The sequence below is a fragment of the Centropristis striata genome, chromosome 11 (genome assembly GCF_030273125.1).
Source record: "Centropristis striata isolate RG_2023a ecotype Rhode Island chromosome 11, C.striata_1.0, whole genome shotgun sequence".
Classification (NCBI taxonomy): Eukaryota; Metazoa; Chordata; class Actinopteri; order Perciformes; family Serranidae; genus Centropristis; species Centropristis striata.
The window spans coordinates 15,327,748-15,347,330 of NC_081527.1; the positions used below are offsets into that span (position 1 = coordinate 15,327,748).

The following is a 19,583-nucleotide window of genomic DNA, read 5'->3' on the forward strand; positions in this document are numbered from 1 at the left end:
TTTGGTGTTGGATGCAACCAGAACCTGGAAAGCCACAATCATTTTATCACAGGCAATAATGACAGATCAACAGGAGGAAAAAACAGACATTGCACTTGAGACAACGACAACAAAAATAGCTAGGTATCTTTGGTTAAAACACTGCTCTACAACAAAGCCACATGCCAAGCTAAAAGGTGAAAGGTCATAGTACCAGGTCAAAGGTTGCGTCGAGGGGTCGCTTCAGTGATTTGACAGCCGACTGAGTCTTAATTAGCAGGCAGCGAGCACATGATGGCAATGGGCCAATGGGGTTCAAGCGCATTAACATAAACCAGCAAGCAGAGGTGCATCATGGGGGCAGCAGTGCAGTTTGGGTATAGGTGAGAAAAAACAAAAACAAATAAAAAAACAAATCATTGGAATGCAATATACAAGGGGATAACAGGACTAAGGCATGCACAGTGTGGACACTAGCTCTACTGCTCAATAGTTAAGTGATCATCAATAATCAATGATAACTACCAATCTACATTAGTTATTGTCACACAAAGATGGATGAACATAGCCATGAGAATATCATTCAAACATTTCGGTAAGTGGGTCTCGGGTGTTGTATCGGACAGAAGCACGATTCACAGGTTTCTGTTTCACTGTGCATATCGTAGTCAGTGTCACATGATGGTAATTCAAAGCTCTCGTCCTCACTATAGAGTGCTGCAGGGTTAACGTATTTTATAGGCCAACATAGCAGTTAGCATCATCCTGGTACCGTCTTCAAAAAGACAATGTGATTTTTCCATTGAATTTTTGATTATTGCAGAAAATAAGCTCTGTGGCAGACAAAAGTTTACGATATGTTTTGTTCGGCAAGATAATCTTCACAAAAGAACACCACCATCGCATGACTTCAATGCCACCACAAATACAGCTAAAATGGAACTCCAAGTACAATAAACTGATACATCTACAAGTTGGAATCTTTGAGTTAGAATAGTTTCCAAGAGTGCATCTATAGATTCGCTGTGTTGCTGTTTAGAGTCCCTGATAACCTCTGTAGTCTCATTCAGCTACTTGTTAGTAACCTCCCCTCTAAGACACAGTAAATACCTCACTCTTGAAATTTGAGGCTTTTAACAACGTATTTTATGTTGTAGAACAAAACATGAAAACCTCTCAAGCTTGTGTAAACCACAGACATTATTTTAGGCATCTTACCAAAAACCCATAGAAAAACAAGACATTGACTTCCAGATGAGGGAACCGGAAGTTAAAAAATGCCAAGTCATTTATGGGATTTAGGAATCATTTCTGCAGCACTCTATGTCAATAAGAGCATGTAGATCAACGGACAAGTGTGGCTGCACTATTACGCACAGGTGCTGTTACTTTGAGCCAGTACAATGAGTCCTTTTTCATAATGTCAAGAGGAAGAGAAGTAATAGATAGGAAGTACAGAAACAATGGTGTTACAAATAAGACCAGGCCATCAGACAGAGAGAGAGAGAGAGAGAGAGGAACTGCTTCTCTGCTTGTGGTCCAGGATGAGATGAACAAGGAACCAGACAATTGGGTTTTTTTTTCTGATTAGGAAGGAAAAAAAGTTAAATGTGCTCTTGGGGAATAATGTACCATTGTCCGACCCTTCTTCATATCATCCCGTTCTAACCGAAACAACTGACACCTATAATCTGACCAGGCCAAAGCAGAACTGAAAAAGCTAAATTCAACCAGGAAGGTAAGACACTTTCAAACATGAATGTGAGTAGTATGAGCCATAGAACATACTGTATAGTAGATAGCCCTGATATAAATGCAAGAAGTTTCTCAAAATTTGCTCCTTCTAGCCTGTTGTGTGGGTGTGAAGTGTGACCACGCTTGTACAGACTGCTCACCATGGCCGCGGCGGCTGTGGCCTGGTTCACCTGGTGCTGGGCAGCCTTAATTTTGGCCTGCAGATGGGCCAGCGGGTGGAAGTACTTGCACTTTTCCCGAGAGCACCGACCCTTGATGTAGTCCATGCACACGGTCACGGTGTTGTCGTTGGTGTCGATCATGGTGCTGTCCGCGGGGTGGGCGAAGCGACAGTCATTCTCCCCCCGAGAGCAGTTGCCCCTTTGATATTCCCGACACACCTGGAAACGAGGAAGAAAAGACACAAATTCAGTACAACATGTGGCTACAACACAAGCAGTCTCGCTGGGTGCATTTATGTCTTGCATTTATGTAGAATATATCAAGAATGACTCATCTAGCCTTTACACTGTCATGATAGAGATTGCGTAGTTGCAAAGATCCATTAAACTTAAAAATGCATGAGACCTGCAGTCCAATAAATAGTTTAAATTGCTTTGCAAGGTCATATTCCTCTTGCTGTGTTAATCATTTTCTGCTGCCTTCTTCTGTAAAGTATCATTTCACACCGAGCACCAGATCTGTACAGATATATGCAGTGTACTTCCTGTTTAACTGGAACTGTTAGGTGTAGAGTTCCTGTGCTTCGTTGTGAATAAATAGCACACTGAAGTGTTCACACTTTATACCAGAACAAAATAATATATTTTTTTGTTTTTTATAAAGAACTGTGATGTGTTGTTGGAGCATGAGTCTCAGACATTTCTAAAGTCTATATGTGAGACACCAGAGGGCAGCACCTTCTTGTAAATAAGATGTATCATGAACGAATGGGTTTTACTTAACTGCAATCTACACTGCTTTTCAGCTCTGAGTGTGTCAGCAGTGTATGCTTGAACTCACTCATAATGTGTTCTATGAAGACAATACAGTTGCATTTATGACTCACTTTTTAATTTTTACTGAGGTGATTTAAAAGGGGAAGCACAGGCTCTTCTAAACGCACAAACGTGGTTTCTGATGAGGACCCTTCCGTTTCTGTATTGGTGGTATGGTTTTGAGATTTTTTCCCCCCGACAAACTAAGAATAACGGAAAGTAATATTTTGATATTTCCAAGAAAAGCAACAACAAAGTTTGATTGTGGTGAAGGTCTCTCAGAATCAGAGAGCAAAGGCCTCTTTATAGACTCAACAATCACACCACCAGCCACGGCAGAGAAGAAAGACAGAGTCATTTCTCTGCTGACCGCAGCCACAATAGACCAGAATGTAATGCTTTGAGCAGGGGGGGGGTGACAGTTATTTTATTTGACTAGAAAGAATGTGTTGTTGCTATACTGTTGCTATACGGGTGCTGTGTAAATTGCTACTACTCTTTCCACTCAAATAAATATTCAACAAGTTCAGGCTCATCTTGTGCTTGTCTAATGGTAATTTGTGAACCATACTGTGTGAAAAAGCACAAACTGTACTGGAACTAGATGAGGAAGATTGAGTGAGAGTGAGTTCATAAAAAATAAACAACTCGTAATTACAAAGCAACACTTGGAATGCAGTCGGCATCAGTCAGCTGATGAAATATTACAGTTTATGAACTTCTGACGGCTTTATTGCATTTTTTTTAAAATTAGCTTCTTCTGAGCATAACGGTATCTGCTATTGATATTATAATTCAGTTTCGGAAACGATTTACGCAAGTGCAGTAAAGGGATGCCGTTATTCCTATGCTTGTTAAACTACTTGTTAACAACACTTGTCTTGTTTACAGGCTCATTATCATCCTGGGTGACTCCACTCCCACTAAGAAACACATCATGAAGTAGATTTTATTAGAGTTTTCCTGGAACTTGTAATGAGGAGTGGGTTGATTTTGTATGCAAGATAAAGTGTTGAGAAAACCAGGTTCCATTCATCAGTCAGTCTGTTACCTCAAGTCTGTCTGTTCTCAGCAGTTTCTGGGCCGCAGCAGCGGCAGCGTTGGGGACTTGGCTGACGTTGGGGCTGGAGGCCATGAGGACAGGGGTGCTGGGCATGATCTCTTGGGGCATCAAGCCTGGTGACATAGGGCTCAGGTAGGGATTAAAGGCTGCGGCTGCAGCTGCTGCTGCTGCACTGGCGTTGGTGGCCAGGCCTGGCGCCATCGAGAACATGGGCTGGAGGAGAGCAGAATAAAAGCAGGGGAATTAAATGACTGTGGATAAAGTGTACACAGACACGACAAACCGTGAGCTTTTTGTGTGAGAAAAGAGAAGGGCTGACGTGAAAAAAAGACTGAAAGAGCCACGCACACAGTGAGGGAAATGTGCAAGCTTTTACACGTATGTGGTCTCACCATGGGCAGTAGCTGTGGTGTGTTCATACGTGTGTGTCCTCTCACCATTGGTGGTAGCTGCGTGCCAGGCATCATGGCGTTGGCGAGCTGCATCTGTTGGGCGAGCATGGCCATGTTCTTCTGTTGGATCAAGTTGTTTCTGCCATTGATCTCCAGCTGGGTCTTTAGGTGGGGAGGAGGGTGCAGGTACTTGCAGTTCTCCCTGGAACAACGGCCCTGAAGGAGGCACATGGAGGTTAACAACACAGTCAGGACGACACATATACAGAAGGGGTGCATTCATGTCTGACTGGTGGTGCGGCCAATATTACCCACATTGTCAACATATTTCATAAACGTAACATATGTTTCCAACGTCAATGTGAACATTAAAGTCGTATACAGCATTAACAAATCTCAATTCAAATATGGCTAATAGCAAGCATGTTTGTTTTTTGTTAATATGTAACATCATGACATCAAAATGGCGTGAAGGCTCAATGCCAGACACTCAAGTTCCCATTATGTCTGGGCTGAGTCAAGCACTAATTGTTAACGGCTTGCTATTATTGTCAGTCCAGCAGGGACTTGTGTACGTGTGTAGGTTTGGATGTGTGCTAGCCCCAGCAGGTCATGACGGACACTGTGGTGCTGCTCTTCAGACACCCATCTTAGCTACATGTCTGACTAATGCTATAAATACTGTCCACTCATATGATGCCTATATTGTATCAGCAGTCATCCTGAGGTCACTCCTCAAAGTCTCCAAATTATCTAAGACAGGGATCCCTTTTAGCTGCCTGCTGTGAGTATCCAATTATACCTTCAGTCTGGAGAGGAGGAGTCTAGGAAGATGTCTGGCACACATGTTCTTGTGCAAGCAAGAATGCGTACACATTAATGCATGCACGTCGGGGTCAGGTTCGGCTAACAGGTGGCAGATACACGTCACCATGAGACAAACGCGTGCGCAAACACGTCCGCAGTTTAAGATGTGTATTTACTTTCAGCCCCGTGGCACAGCTGAGCTGACTGTGGCAGCCTGTGCTTTCCCTCACTGACAGAGCTGTCCCCACTGGGATTGATCTTTATACCCAGTCATGACTTCATTCTCTTTTCCCAACGCCTTCACTTTCACTGACACTGGAGCACCGGACAGGTGCGAGGGAAAAGGGTGGGGGAATACGGAGCGGAGGGGGACACTTAAATGGCAGGGGGGGCCTCTTTAAGATTTTTTATTTAGTCCACTTGGCTGAAGTTTCTATCTCAAGCACTGGCGGTTCTGGGGGGCCAAGGCCGGCGTGACTCTTGAAGAGGGTGTAGGGGGCTTTGTTTTAAAGAGTAGATATATATTGGTATCATATGAAACTAGATGACCTAAGGTAACCCACCAATCATATCATGCTAGCTTATCGGGTGGGGAGGTAAATAATGCTTCAAAGTTCAATTTTGGTTCCCTTGACCTCTGATGTCAAGATATCTGAATGCAAATGGGTTCTATTTATTTATGTGTGATGTTATTCCCCACAGTAGCCATTTCATTGCAGTTAGACCATTGTCTTCATTGTATAAAATGACTTGTTCTGTTTCTACTGACAATAAGGGCTATTTGGTAACCCTAAAATCACATAAGGACACAGCCCGCCCCCATGTGAAATGGACTAGAACCGCCAATGTTCTCCAGTTCTCATTGGATCTCCTTTTAAAACAATTTCCTAAAAATTGTGTTGCAAATGTGACAGCAACACACAACCATTCTGCGTCCCTGTTATCTTTCCATTAACATCAATATCTTTATGTCTTAATTTTAAATCAAGTCTTTAAAGATTCCTGGCTGAAATACTGTACAAGAAAATGTGCGTAAAGAGAAGCATGAGATATTTTTTGATGTAAAGCCAAAAGCACACACAAACACTTCAACATAGAGCCCTAAAAACAGCATGTCTGGATTCAATAAGCAGTGAACTGAAGATACAAGAAGATAAGGAGTTTTTTGTATAGTATGGAACAAAAGTTAATATATAACTTTATATCAACGTGGATTGATTAAAGGAATATTCAACAGAAGCATAACTTTCCATACTGAGGTGAAGGTTTCCTGTTAACATCCAAGACTGACCAGACTGTGCACCAACCATGTGTACATAAGCTGAGCTGGCATTCAGAAGAATTCTGACACTGACAACACTCAGAGGTGTGTGTGTGTGTACGTGTGTGTGTGTGTGTGTGTGCGTGTGCGTGTGTGCGTGTGTGATTGTGTGTGTATGTGTGTGGAAAGTGGGCGAGTGTGCCGTTAATGTGTGTGAGACGAGAGGAGCTGAAAGCAGGTTCTAGCACTCATCCACAGAGTGACAATGGCATGCAGCGAGTGGAGAGTGAGAGTGTGTGTTACGTGGGTTTGCGTGTGTGTGCGGAGGGGGCTGTAAAGGCATGGAGGATCATGTTGCATTCACCCCGTATGACCCATTCACAACTGCAGCAGTTTATGTGCGGGTTAAGGTGGGAGGGTAACGTTTGAGAGAGAAACATGTGGCTTTAACTTTAGCTGACTACATTTGCCGTTCGGCCAAATCACGCAAAGAAAAATGCCTTTAACCAACACAGGCAGCCATTTTGGAACAAGAGTCAAGTCCCAGAAGAGGAAACGCCAGGCTCTATAAAGAGAAGAGAGTCACAGTGACTCTATAGTGAGAGTCGGGCTGCGTCAGGGAAATTTTAGAACTTGCAGAAGAAGTGATTAGTGTGGGCCATCACATGCAGGGAGGAGAGAGAGAGAAATAGAGATGCAGAGAGAGAGAAGGAGAAGAAAGACGTCGCCCCTCTCACATCATGTTATTGTGACATCAGCGGCCTTGAGGAGCAGCTAGAGACGGTGTCCACGGCAACAGACCAGCCAGACCCGCCTGCTCTAACAACACAGCGATTCCTGGAACATTCCCGATCGCTGGCAGATACAGGCAAAGACTATACTACAGATACAACCGACCCTAAAGCCACAACTATCCCCAGACCAAAGGGCATCTAATCACCCTTCTGTCCATTGTTCTGGCCTTTATTTGTGTCTGTGCTGCTAATACAACCATCATGAACAAAAAAGCTGATTCTCACTTGCAGATGAGAGATGAAGATATCATCTTTAACATTTCTTATCACTGAATGGCTCTTTTGTTTCCATCTAGGGATTCACAACTGGAAAAGAGAATTACATAATCTCATTATAGCAACACAATTTAAAGGTAATTATGCAAATAAAAAATGGAAACCCAGACAAGATTTCAAATCACATTGTTCACGGCACAGTGAGAAAATGCTTGATGACAATGTGACTATAGTGAATAAACTGATGACAATGAAGCGAACGGCTTCAGAGCGCCTCATCCCCGTCATTAACTGATTCCCCAGTGTCAGTGCAGGTTGATGAGCATTACTTACATAATCATCTTCATCATTCAAAGTGTGTTTTCAGATTGTTTTTTCCACTTCAGGTGATAAGTTTCACAACTGCATACTATGACAACATGACCATATCGTTTTATCAAAAAGCGCAATTCTTATAGGACAAAACTGAAAGATGCTATTAAATTATATTAGAATATTTCAAATTAATTGGCTATGTATAAAAATGACGATAGCACTTTACAACTCAGTTATCATATGATAATAGTGGATCAACAGTTTGATAATAAAGAGGTATAATACATAATACAATTAGGTTTTTGCTATTTTTAAGTGTGTCCCATTATTACCATGTTACACAAATGTCAGTCGAATATAAACTAGATTTACACATAGTTAATACCAATCAGGTTATTTCTATGGTTATTATTACATGATTTACTTTTTATTATTGAACAATAAAGATGTTATTACTTAGCTGCAAAATAACATGCAAATAAAATGACTACTAATATGTACAAATTGCAACTAAATAATAACTGGTTCAAACTACAGTACAATTGAAATTACAGTAGTAATTAATGTAATGTAGTAATGTAGTATATTTTAATATTGAATCAATATATATGTATACATATATATTGATTAAATATTAAAATTATTTCAGATCTCATTTTGTAAAATATTTTACATTTACTTGTCATTATTACTTTGATTGATGGTAGGTCACAAAAATAACTTAATATAACACTAACTTGATAGTGACCCTGCTGTGTTGTATTATCAGTGGGGGGTCTGTGTTTCTCCTGGTGGGATCAGACTCCAGGACAAACAGGCTACAATAATCCCACTGGCTACCGTGCAGTGTGATTGATGATAAATTGTAATAACATGTCCCACCCTGATCGCTCTCTCGTCTAACTGTGACCCGTACACACACGCACACGCACACGCACACGCACACACACACACACACACACACACACACACACACACACACACACACACACACACACACACACACACACACACACACACACACCCTGCTTTTGTGACTGTGTGGGATTCAAACAAACAATGAACCAATGTGTAAAGAATGCTGGGTGGGGCTGCATCCCATCCTTTGGAGGAGAGATGAAGCATGCAGTAAGATGTATTAAAGTGCATGTGTGTCATAGAAAGAGAGAGAGAGAGAGAGAGAGAGAGAGAGAGAGAGAGAGAGAGAGTGAAAATGTGAAGAAAAACTGGCTTAGAGAAAAAATATGGCCAATAAATCTTTCTTACTTGCAAGCCCTCAGTTCTGTGGGTTTATAAAGTCTGCTGTTACATTATGAACCATCCAGACCTCTCAGGTCGTTTAGTGTCCTCGGGGTTAAAATCATGGAGAAGAAATCAGATTGTTTTATTTTAATAATTAATAGGGGCCTAAACAGGGACACCTCTCTAATAATTCATAAAAAAGTAAAATAATAAACAAAAATAGAAACATTTTCATTGCAGAAATAAGTGTTTTGTTTTCCTAACTTCCCACTTTTAGGTTTTATGCCCCCTTAAACGTATCTTATGACGCTTGGAAATTGTAACAAACATCAATATAAACTTTTCAGATGGGCTTTAGACTGTGGCATAAACATTACCCAAAATTGTCAAGGATAAAAAAACTTTGAAAGTATTTTTTACGCCATTTACTTTTTTAACAAATACTAATACTAAATATGCTGAACCTGACTCAAATAGCTGAATCTGCTATCAGTGACAATAAGGCCTATTGAATTAAATTATATATTTATATACTATATACATTATATGCAGATATTTTAATTCCTGGTTATATTTTGTCAATTTTGTTGCTGCATTTAAATTTTTTTCACTTGAATTGTGATTCCTGTTGAATTATTATTAACATCTATTTACATATATGTGTGTTCAGCTTATTAAACACTGGAATCAGATGGGTACTTTGTATCGACCCATGGTTTAGTTATTGGTGCTGGGACTGATAAAAAACGATCTGTGCATCTCTGATATGAAGCATTACACCAATCCTGCATGTCATAATGTTCATCATTACATCTACAATGTATCCTAATATACTTTCCTTCTTACATTTGATGCTCCGGTGTTGTGTTGTGATGTTATGGTGTGAGCCTCTGTCGTGTCGGGCTCTGGTGTGAAGCTACACTGTTCTCTGCCCTGCGTTCCAGTGACTTCTGTGCAAACATACGCAGAGATGAAAGCCCTTTCTACTCACACACGCTGTGAATGAAGCTTTGTTTTGCTGGGGATCAGCAGAGAGTCAAAGGGCCAGGCCCGGTGGTTGGTCTCTTTGTCTACTGTGTGCTCAAATGTGGCATGAAATATAAAACATATAAACTCAGTCGGTAATCTGACTATGTGCAGATCATTTCCTGAAATAGCGTTCGAATGATGGGAAGCAGAATGTTCGAGAAGTGCTTGTGTTGTCTTATTTGAAAGTGAGCCACCAAAAGCAATGAGCAATTCATAATCAATACTACCCTTTTACAGCAAAGTACAATTGATTATCTTTTTGTTTTTAGCTACTTAATTCTGCTTAAATAGTTTGTGAAGAGGCCGAAGAAGACATTAGAGATCTGCGCAGTCTTACGTGATGTAGGGTTGTTTCTCTCAGTGGCTTGCATTTCTATAAAGCACCACAAACGCACACTCATAGCCTTATGATTATGTCTATATCTCCCTGCACACAGTGATCCATGCTGCAGAGCTTAGTGGTCAGGGAGCTGATGTGACTGCTGGAGCTTATTGAGATATGGAGGAGGGAGGGAGTGTTAATCTATGATAATAGTTACAGTATGCCCCCGGTGACGCATTACCACCCTCACAAAACAACGATGGAGAGAACAGGATTACAGGCTACAACACAGACCACACAGAGCGTGATAAGGTCAGCCAGATCAGTCAGAAACATGTTTGTGTGGGCGGAGCATTCGAGTGGATTTTTTAAAGTTTTGGGCAATAATTTAAAGACATACTGCGCAAACTGGAGATGACAGTAGTCTCAGAGCATAAACACACATACGCATTAGACACAGTGGCAGCCACACAAACCTCACTATTTATATAGACACAAACAGACCGACACACACAGCAATGAGTTATTCACACTTGAGAGGGTGTTGGTTCTCAGAAATGCCTCAGGTCAGATGTCACGTACACAGGAGCCCTGGATCCAAACTTAGACCTCTTCGTTTTTCTCCTGACATGCCCCCCCCGTATCTCTCTCTTGCTATCTCTCTCTATCTCTGTTCGCACTTTCATGTGACTTTATTTATGCCAGTTTTTCTCTACAGTCTCTGTTCAATGCAATGCTGCTTCTTCTTCTTCTCCTGTAAGGGCTAACAAGGTTAGTTCCGTACTTTTCATTATCAGTAATAACAGAGCAATCTCGCAGGTATCGATTTGAGCAGCAGCACTTTATGAAAGCCATCCCGTACTTGCAGCGTGAGTGTGTGAGGAGGCCTGGGAACGCTCATTTAATCATCTACGAGCTTCGCTTGCAAGTAGGAGTGAGAAAGAAGAGTCATTGCGCAGAAATCACAAGGTCCAGGATGCAGTGAGGCGTCAATAACAACTGTATTGTTTCTGAAAAGACTGAGGTGTGTTTTCTTTTCTCAGTGTCTGTAGGGCCTCACAGGCTGAGGACCAAAGTCTGTCATATATTTTAAAGAGCCATTTCAAAGCTTGACTGACTGACTTCAAAAGATGACTGACATGTGATATTAATGGTTAGACTTTGCTTCCAGAGCCTTAGCAGAACATATTTTCATAGCAAATGCACTTTTATGGTTTCTCACAACATAAATGGATGCCTTACGATGAGGATTAACAGTTCTGAAAAGGAGTGTTATGTTTCTAAAAATCCAAAATTTGATTATAATTTAGATTTAAAAGCCATAATAGGATTTTCAATTTAAACTTTCAGCACTGAAAGTTGTGCCATTGTTAGACTTCTGTCTATGTACTTCCAATGGGGCTGGTTGGCAAAAATGCACAACATGACTTTAACCATGAATCACCTAATTTTGCAAAACATTTGTGTGCATTTAAACACATTTATTCCTAGCTGAAACCAAAACCTTTAATTTTAGAACATTGCATAAATTATGGAAAAGAAATATCGAAAATAGGGAAAAGTGTACCAACCAACCCCGGTCTCCCCTACTTAACTCACTTGTGCTGACTTCAGTGAAGCAGGAGAATTTCCCAGTTCTGCTGTTTTTTCGTCTTTTCTGGCTCCAGCAGTGGCCATATTATTTGGAAAAGTTCAGCTGCCGGCAACTAGTAAGCTACGCTGTGTCCTCTTTAAAGTGTTTTTTTATGCGCATGGCAGCGGTGGGGTGTTGCTTTTGTTTCCATGGTAGTAACTGAAAGTTGATCTCAATTTATTATCAATCTAGAATCAAAATAATGACACCACTAGTCCTGAATAGCTGTAAGAATCACATTAACTCAAAAGTAACAAAGGCATATGGAAAGAAAAATCCTTTCACCGATACAAGAAAATATGCTCTATAAGATGTACTACCGCCCCATCTTTCTCATCTCGTTTTGCAGACTACATCCTTGTTCCTACCTCTTCAGAGTGGCATCTAAAACACTTCAAAAGATTTAAAAAAGTTGAGAGGCATGTCACTACTCCTTTTTCTCTTTCATATGCCGTCCTTTGATCCCGATCGTCTGTTCTCTCTTTCTAACTCACACCACTACCACCGTTATCCGCACAGGGTTCATTTCCTTCTCAGTTTTGTGACACCTGGACTCTAGAAACACACAGAAAAAAATCCCTTCCATCAATAGCCAAGTAATAAACCACCAGGCAGATGATTAATTTGGTTTGCAGCACTAACAGATTTAATCTGGCATGTATAGTGCTAATCTGATCTCACAGACTGTAATCCTATCCGCAGCTCTAATCCCACTGTCAACTGGCCTAATCCTGTTTTCTGTGTACGATTATCTCCGTCGAACTTGGCAGTAGCACAAGCAGGATGCTTTCACCCTCTCTCTATTTCTCTCGTATTGCATTTTAAGAAGGGATTTTGCCTCATATTAACTCTTTAAATTGTTTCTTTCTTGAAAGGTAAGAAAAAACTGACAGCGGGATAAATCAATTTGTTTCCAAGGCTACTTACAAAGTCTATTCAGGCGTTGATGTCCTATAATAAAGCAGGAAAAGCACCAAAAGAATGGATTCTAGTTTGTTTATTTCTATTCTATAAGGATACTGCTAGTTTCTTAGCAACATAAATGTACTCTGTTTTGTTCTCAAAAATAGTCTGAATCCTGTATAATTGAAGAGAGAGTCACAGTTACATCTAACCAACAGATCAGCCCAAAGTCCAGTCCAGACTCATTAACGGACAGTGTGTGCATGCAAGTAAAGCTAGTGCAAATGCTACTCGTTATAAAATGCAGTATTATGGTGCCAGTATTAGTAATAGACAATGCAGTGCAGTGCAGTATGAGGCAGTGTGAACAGAGCAGTCTGTGCGTGTCAAACGAAACTAATCAGGGCTAACACTAATTGGACCTCAGGTGGTGCCACTGTTTCAGGTCAAAAAACAAGGACACATGATGGATCATGACTAGCCAAAATGGAGACATCATTTGCGAGGATGTTGATGATGTGTTTACTGCCGACCTGCGTCACTTCTCAGAGTTTTCAGCTCAATGTCACAGGAAAAAAACTTTATAGCATGGGTATATTTTGCAATGTTAGGTTTGGAATCAGAAAAAAGGTTATACTGATTAAAACCAACGATATTGGTTCGACAAGCCCAGACACTTTTATTTTGAGAAGGAATGTACTTGAAAAAAAACAGCAAAGACAGCAACTGAGGGAGTGAAAAGCAGACTATTAGCTATGCCTTTCCTTGTTGCCTCACGCTCTTGTGCCTTTCACTTCTCTATAACGTTTTGGCATCAACATAGAGATGAGGGGCAGGGTAGAGCTGACTGATGGACCTAACAGCTGGAGAGAGGGAGGAGCAGCATGAAAAGGTGTTGAGAGAGTTGGGTCTAAGTGAGTAGCTGTGCCCCGGAGCTCCTCTCTTCTTCTCTCACCTGTCTAATGGGAGGATAATGGTTGAGCTGACTGACTGGCTATGTGACTGTAAGAGGTAATGAAAAAGCCAACAAGAAAGAGAGAAAAACAGAAAGTTAGAAACGGAGATGGATAGAAGTCATTAGGAAAAGCTGAGGGAGATAAAAACTATTTCACCCCTTATCATCCAGATTTCCCCTTTTAGTTTCCATTTACTGCCTTTAAAGTACCTTCGATTCCTTTACCATCAAACCCCATTTTTGATACTATTCTTGCTCGCCATATTGTCTGCGGCACCAATTACATACATTCACATTCAGTAAATATATCTTTATATAGCTATCTTTATTAGTTGTGGAAGATTCCACCATTCTTGTGCTGGATTAAGATTGCCAAACTAAATTATACATGTATGTAATCTGGGAGAGGCTACGTGTTTGTCAGTATAGGAACCTGCAAACCCAGAACAAGCCAGTTTTAGCATTTTTTCTTCTTTATCTGGCTGCACTGTAAACCAATACACCATTTGCTCTTCAGTTGCATCACTTACAAAGTAGCTGTAGTGTTTGCTGTAGTATTGAACTGCACTTTAATACTTAAGTCATATTCCACACTATCTGACATTATCATATATATTCTGTGGTGGCTTGTTCCAACTCTTTACTGAAGTTTTATGATGTGTACACTGAGTGAAGTCGTCTCATCGCAGCGACATGTCATTAAAGGGTAATACATGTATTCTAGATGTAAATGGCTGTTTAAGGGCTGTATATTAGATGTAAGTGCTGCATTTAAAAAAATGTTAAGTATAGAAAAAAGTTTTAAATAAAAGTATGTTTTCATGCCTATGTCTGCAGGATGGAGCAATTCGTAACATCTACCTTGAAATTCATATCGCAAGCATTGAAAAGTTGATTTTTTTTAATGATTTTTTTATAAAAAATAAATAAAGCACGATAAGGGCCGATTTCATTCTACAGTGTGTGCATATAAATTACTTTACTTTTATAGATTAAACTTTTGAGTCAATGTAAATGTTTGCTCTGATGTAGTTTAGTAAGTAGTCAGTAATTGCTTGGAAATCGATATGTTTTATCCAATAAACTCCTGCATATAAATCCACTAAGACAAATAAAGTGACGGCATGTATATGTATGTTTTATGAGTTTAGATCATGTAGCACTGCAATCTCAGCTTTGATCTGTCAATATTTGTTACTTGGTGAAGCAAAAAGGCCCTCAGGATATGTGAGGTTTTATGGTATGTCTGTATGTTAAAGGGTGAAACAGAGAGAGCGAGAGACGGAGGGAGGCGAGAGAACTAATCATTGTATCAGTGGTGTTATAAAGGGGCCCAGTGTGATAGAGGGACAGCGACGGCTGACACTGAGAAGAAAAGACAGGCTGTTGTCGCTGATCTTCCGTCACATAAGCTCACAGAGAAGACGCACAGCCAAACTGATCTGACAAGGATGCACACACCATGGAAAGAGCAGACCAAAGAATGTCTCTGTCTATGTGTCTCTGACTCTGTGTGTGTGTATGTGTGTAGGCCTGGATTAGTCTGGTCCAAACACAAATCTCTCTAGCATGAAAGTGAGACAGACGCAAGAATAAACCCCTCAACACAATGAGACAGAGACGTAAAAGATCCTACTTACAAAAATAAAAGCCCATGCAATGTGACTCAGCTCTTATCTATTGAAACCTGCCCATTTTAATCAGAGAAGGCTGAGCAAAGCCAAACAGACGACACTGTGATATGAATAGCTCTCTTCTAGTAAAAGCCGAATGTTACGGATGACTGAATCCTTGCCTTGTTAATTTAAAGGAGAGAATTTTTCATTGTGGATGCACACACAGATATCCCATTAAAAATCCAATTAGGAGGGAGATCCCATGCGCTGACTGCAGAGGTTAGAAGCCCATATGGATCCAGGAGAGAGTGTCTGTCTGAACTATAGCTTCACTGCAGTACCCTGACTTGACATTAGTGCTCAGTGCTGCTGAAAACAAAGCTCGCTGATCGCAGGTGTGACAAAAATTCCATCCTGAAAGCACATTTGTCTTGGTCTGTCTTTGTAACACGGTGCACAGGTGTCCTATCTCCTTTTCTCCTCAATGTTTTCTTTGGACGTCTAACTTTTGGCGAGAAGCCAGTGGAGCGAGCGATGTGAGGATCACACGACTATAAGTGGCTTTGGATTCCACATGCCCATCTGCGGCTGTTGTGCAGATAAACAGTGCATTGAAATTACGTGGCGCAGATCCATTTAGACAACATCCAAGGAGTAAGTTTGATCTGATCTTATACTGTAGACAGTTTTAACATGTCAGATAATTCCCTCTCAGGTTTATTCTAGAATCTAGAAAAAAGTCTTTCAAGGTTCATCCCTGGCCGAAGAAACTGTTGCCTACACGTGGCCATGTGCAGTATGTCTTTTAATGCAGTGTGTGACAGCAGTGTCAAATACACATTAGCCTTCTGAACTCATAACCATATGCCTACAACACAGACACACAGAGTGTGACGTGTTTATTTTACTGCCCAAAGATTGGATGGATAATTTGTTTGAAATCATAAAAAACACTGTCGACTAGCAACGTGGCTAATATTTACCCCACATGTCTGTCTGGCCGACCGCCTCTCAGTGCATGTGTGTGTGTTTAACCTGATTGTTCCATCTAAACACTGAACATGCTGTCAAAATATGGTCAGCGAAATGAGAGGAAAGACAGATAGAGACAGAGACAGCAAGACAGACAGAGAGACAGAGAGAGATAAATAAGAGGTATTTACCCGCCCTCTGCTCTACAGGAATGTAATCTTGGCTCACACCAGTGTGGTAACACAAAGAAACCCGCTGCAACAGCACTACTAATACAGATACAATACACACATGTGCACGCGCATGCACTTGGTCTCATTTTTTCTCAGAACACAGACATGATGACAGTGGGTGTGTCGGCCTGGCAGGTAGACAAAGTACAAGGTCTATGCCGTGTGTGTATGTGTGTGTGTGTGTTCAAACTGTTCTCCATGGACAGTTACCACTCCTTTTTTTATGGCAGGGACAGTGGTGTTGGGGGCAAACAAGGACCTGCTGCTGCTGCTGGGTTCACACAAGGTTGCTTGTTGATGTCACTCTGCCACATAAACTCACGCTATATGGGTTTCTGTATGGGACTGTGTGTACGTGTGCGGGTCTGCCAGGGTGTAATGTGAACCACCCAGTCCAGGGATGGGTGTGGCCTGAAGTAAATGAGGCAAACACCAGACTGAGCGGGAAATCAAGTAGAAGGAGCTACCAAAATGGGAGGAGAATGAAAACAAGCAGCGGCGGACTAGAATAGGCTTGCACCAAATTAAAGTGGGATGGTACAGGACTTGAAATAAGCTGGCAGTTTACCTCTGCGTGGGTGGGGTGGAGCTGCAGTGTTACAGTTAATTTACCGTAGAGAGTAACCCATATTATTTCAGATTCATTCCTGTATAAACTAATGAGGCAGGCATTAGCTGGCTCGCTTCTGCAACCTGAGCTGACTATTATATTCCAATCTGATTAGGAATGCTATAGTGAAGCAAGTAGAGAACTCGAGCGATTACAAGTACTGAAGATTAAAAGTAGGTTACTTCCTCAACGTATCATCTTCGTTTTGAAATGCTGGTAGTTTTGTCAGATACAGTGCAGCTCAAAGGAGCATATGGTGCACAACACTTTCCACCTGCCTCATCGTTTATTCTGTTTGCGTTTATGTTCGAGCAGATCTAAATATTTAGCTGCAAAAAAGGAATCGTTTATGCAGATTTAGAATCAGCGCCTGCTTCGAAGTTAATCATTAATAGACAAAGTTACAAAGCTGACTTTAAATCAGGGAGTTTTGGCAGCCACTATCCACTATCCAAATATTTACCCCGCTTCGACATAGCTGAGCCGTCAGTGCTGCACCAACCAGAAACACAGGCAACAGAAAAGGGCTGTGATCTGAGGTTAAGGCCTCAGTCTAAGGACAGTGAACACCCACACGTGTATGTATATTGTAAGCGCATGGAGACACGCACACACACACACACACACACACACCATTACCACTAAGTTTCAATTCTGTGGCCTAGATGAAAACTTGGTACTGATTGATTGTCTTGCATGGGGGTATATCATCCACTGATCTGATTACTGCCATGAACATCTTCCCATGAAAAATGGTGATTTGACTCGTTTTGCTATTTCTGGTACAAATATATTCCCTGCTCTAATTTCCTCGGCATGGACTCTACAAGAATGGTTTAGTGCAGGACACATGTTTTTGTGAGGCCATCTCTCTCTGTGTGTGTGTGTGTGTGTGTGTGTGTGTGTGTGTGTTCGCCATTTAAAAAGGAGGCCAGAGAGAGAGAGAGAGAGAGAGAGAGAGAGAGAGAGAGAGAGAGAGAGAGAGAGAGAGAGAGAGAGAGAGAGACTGAGAAAGAGTGGCTGTTGGGGAAATGACTGGGTTTGGGTGTGACCTCCTCAGCTATGCACTGGTGATCATGTGAGACCTGTTCTAATTATACACTTCTCAAGAAGAAGGCCGATCCTCTCTCATGGGCAGAAAGTGTGTGCACATGTGTCCAAGAGGGTGCTGTGTGTGTGTGTGTGTGTGTGTGTGGGTGTAAGGGGTGCATGACTAGTAATCGGGTGCGATGCGGCTTCATGTAACCCAACTAAATCGAAAATTTGTTCTATTTCAACCACTGAACCTGTGTGAAAATAGAGTAGGACATGTGATTTTTCAGTATGTGGGTTTGTGGGTCTGTGTAAGAGGAAAACCTTAACATGTGGTGAATGTTTCGGTGCTTATATGTTTGTATTTTAGCTCTTATAAGTGCAACTAACGGTCCTCGCTTCTGATTTCCTTCATCCTCTTTTGCTCACTCTCTCTCTCGCTTTCTCCTGCTGTTTCCACTGCGGGTTTTAGAGACCTGCTCTGTTTTTCATTACCAGTGGAAAAAATGGGGCGTACAGTTAAAAAAAGTATCACCCATCTCCATTAATACACAAGTCCTAGTGGAAATTGAGTCCAAACCACTAAAATAGGCCCCTTGGTTCACTTAAAAAGCCTCTATTTATCTGCCAGCTACTCCTTTCCAGTGGCTGACCTTTACCTTAGCGAACGACAATTTAAACATATGTTCATGTATTGAGATCCTTCCCCTGTAGATAAAAGCTATATTGTGTTGCCAGTGACTGCCTACATGTGACCTCTGTGTTGAACTGTGGGGTCCATGACATCCAGATAGTCAAGAGAAAATTTGTGCTCCAGTGTCTTACAGTTTGGGTCTTGTTTTATAGTTTTGTCCGCTGTTTCTATTGGTTATATTAATACATTTTTGACATCTAGGACATCATTTCAACGTTGTCTGATTGGGATGGGGGGAAAAACCCCACTATGCCCTACTCAGGTAAGATTATAGGTTATAAACAAGCCCAGAGCTGAGCTAGATTGTCTTCTTCTTTATGAAGAGGTAAAGCCGAAAATGAGTACACCAGAAATTGTGGCTCCTAATGACTCACTACTTAGGAAACTTGTGTGTGTATACAACTATGGTAAGTATGATACATTGAAGCAGAACCTGGGATGTGGGTAAAGTATGATGGATGGTTACAACAGACAGTTTGGATAATAATTTTACCCTCTTTGTTTTTTCTTCCGAATAACTGGCTTAACTCAGGGTTTATTTAAAAGCTGTATGATCACATGACTTGCGTTTCTTGGAAGATCTCAGGAGATTAGAGTGAATAATGGTGGCAATCTCCATCGATAGGAACGATGGCCAAAACTATGAAAATAGGACTGAAGAAGTGCTAAACAAAAATAACTTAATTTGGCTTGCGATTTTGTCGATCACACACACACTCATGCACAGGCGTTAGCATATTGTGGGGAAACTTGGAGAGGGTTTAGCATGAGCTTGACAATGTT

General features: G+C 41.2%; 1 protein-coding gene across 22 annotated transcripts in view; it reads right to left on the bottom strand.

Annotated features, from left to right (window-relative positions):
* The window catches only part of LOC131980636 (muscleblind-like protein 1), a 42,415-nt gene that overhangs the window by 9,015 nt on the left and 13,817 nt on the right, over window positions 1-19,583 (bottom strand). For 10 of the 22 annotated variants that reach the window (XM_059344895.1, XM_059344903.1, XM_059344897.1 and 7 more), the window contains exons 3-6: window positions 4,167-4,382; window positions 3,763-3,987; window positions 1,875-2,114; window positions 194-247 (exon numbers count right to left, since the gene is read on the bottom strand). In XM_059344895.1, coding sequence (XP_059200878.1) covers window positions 194-247; window positions 1,875-2,114; window positions 3,763-3,987; window positions 4,167-4,382 — 735 coding nt within the window. The remainder of the gene's footprint in view (window positions 1-193; window positions 248-1,874; window positions 2,115-3,762; window positions 3,988-4,166; window positions 4,383-19,583) is intronic. The other 12 variants (XM_059344909.1, XM_059344904.1, XM_059344898.1 and 9 more) reach the window with 3 other exon arrangements.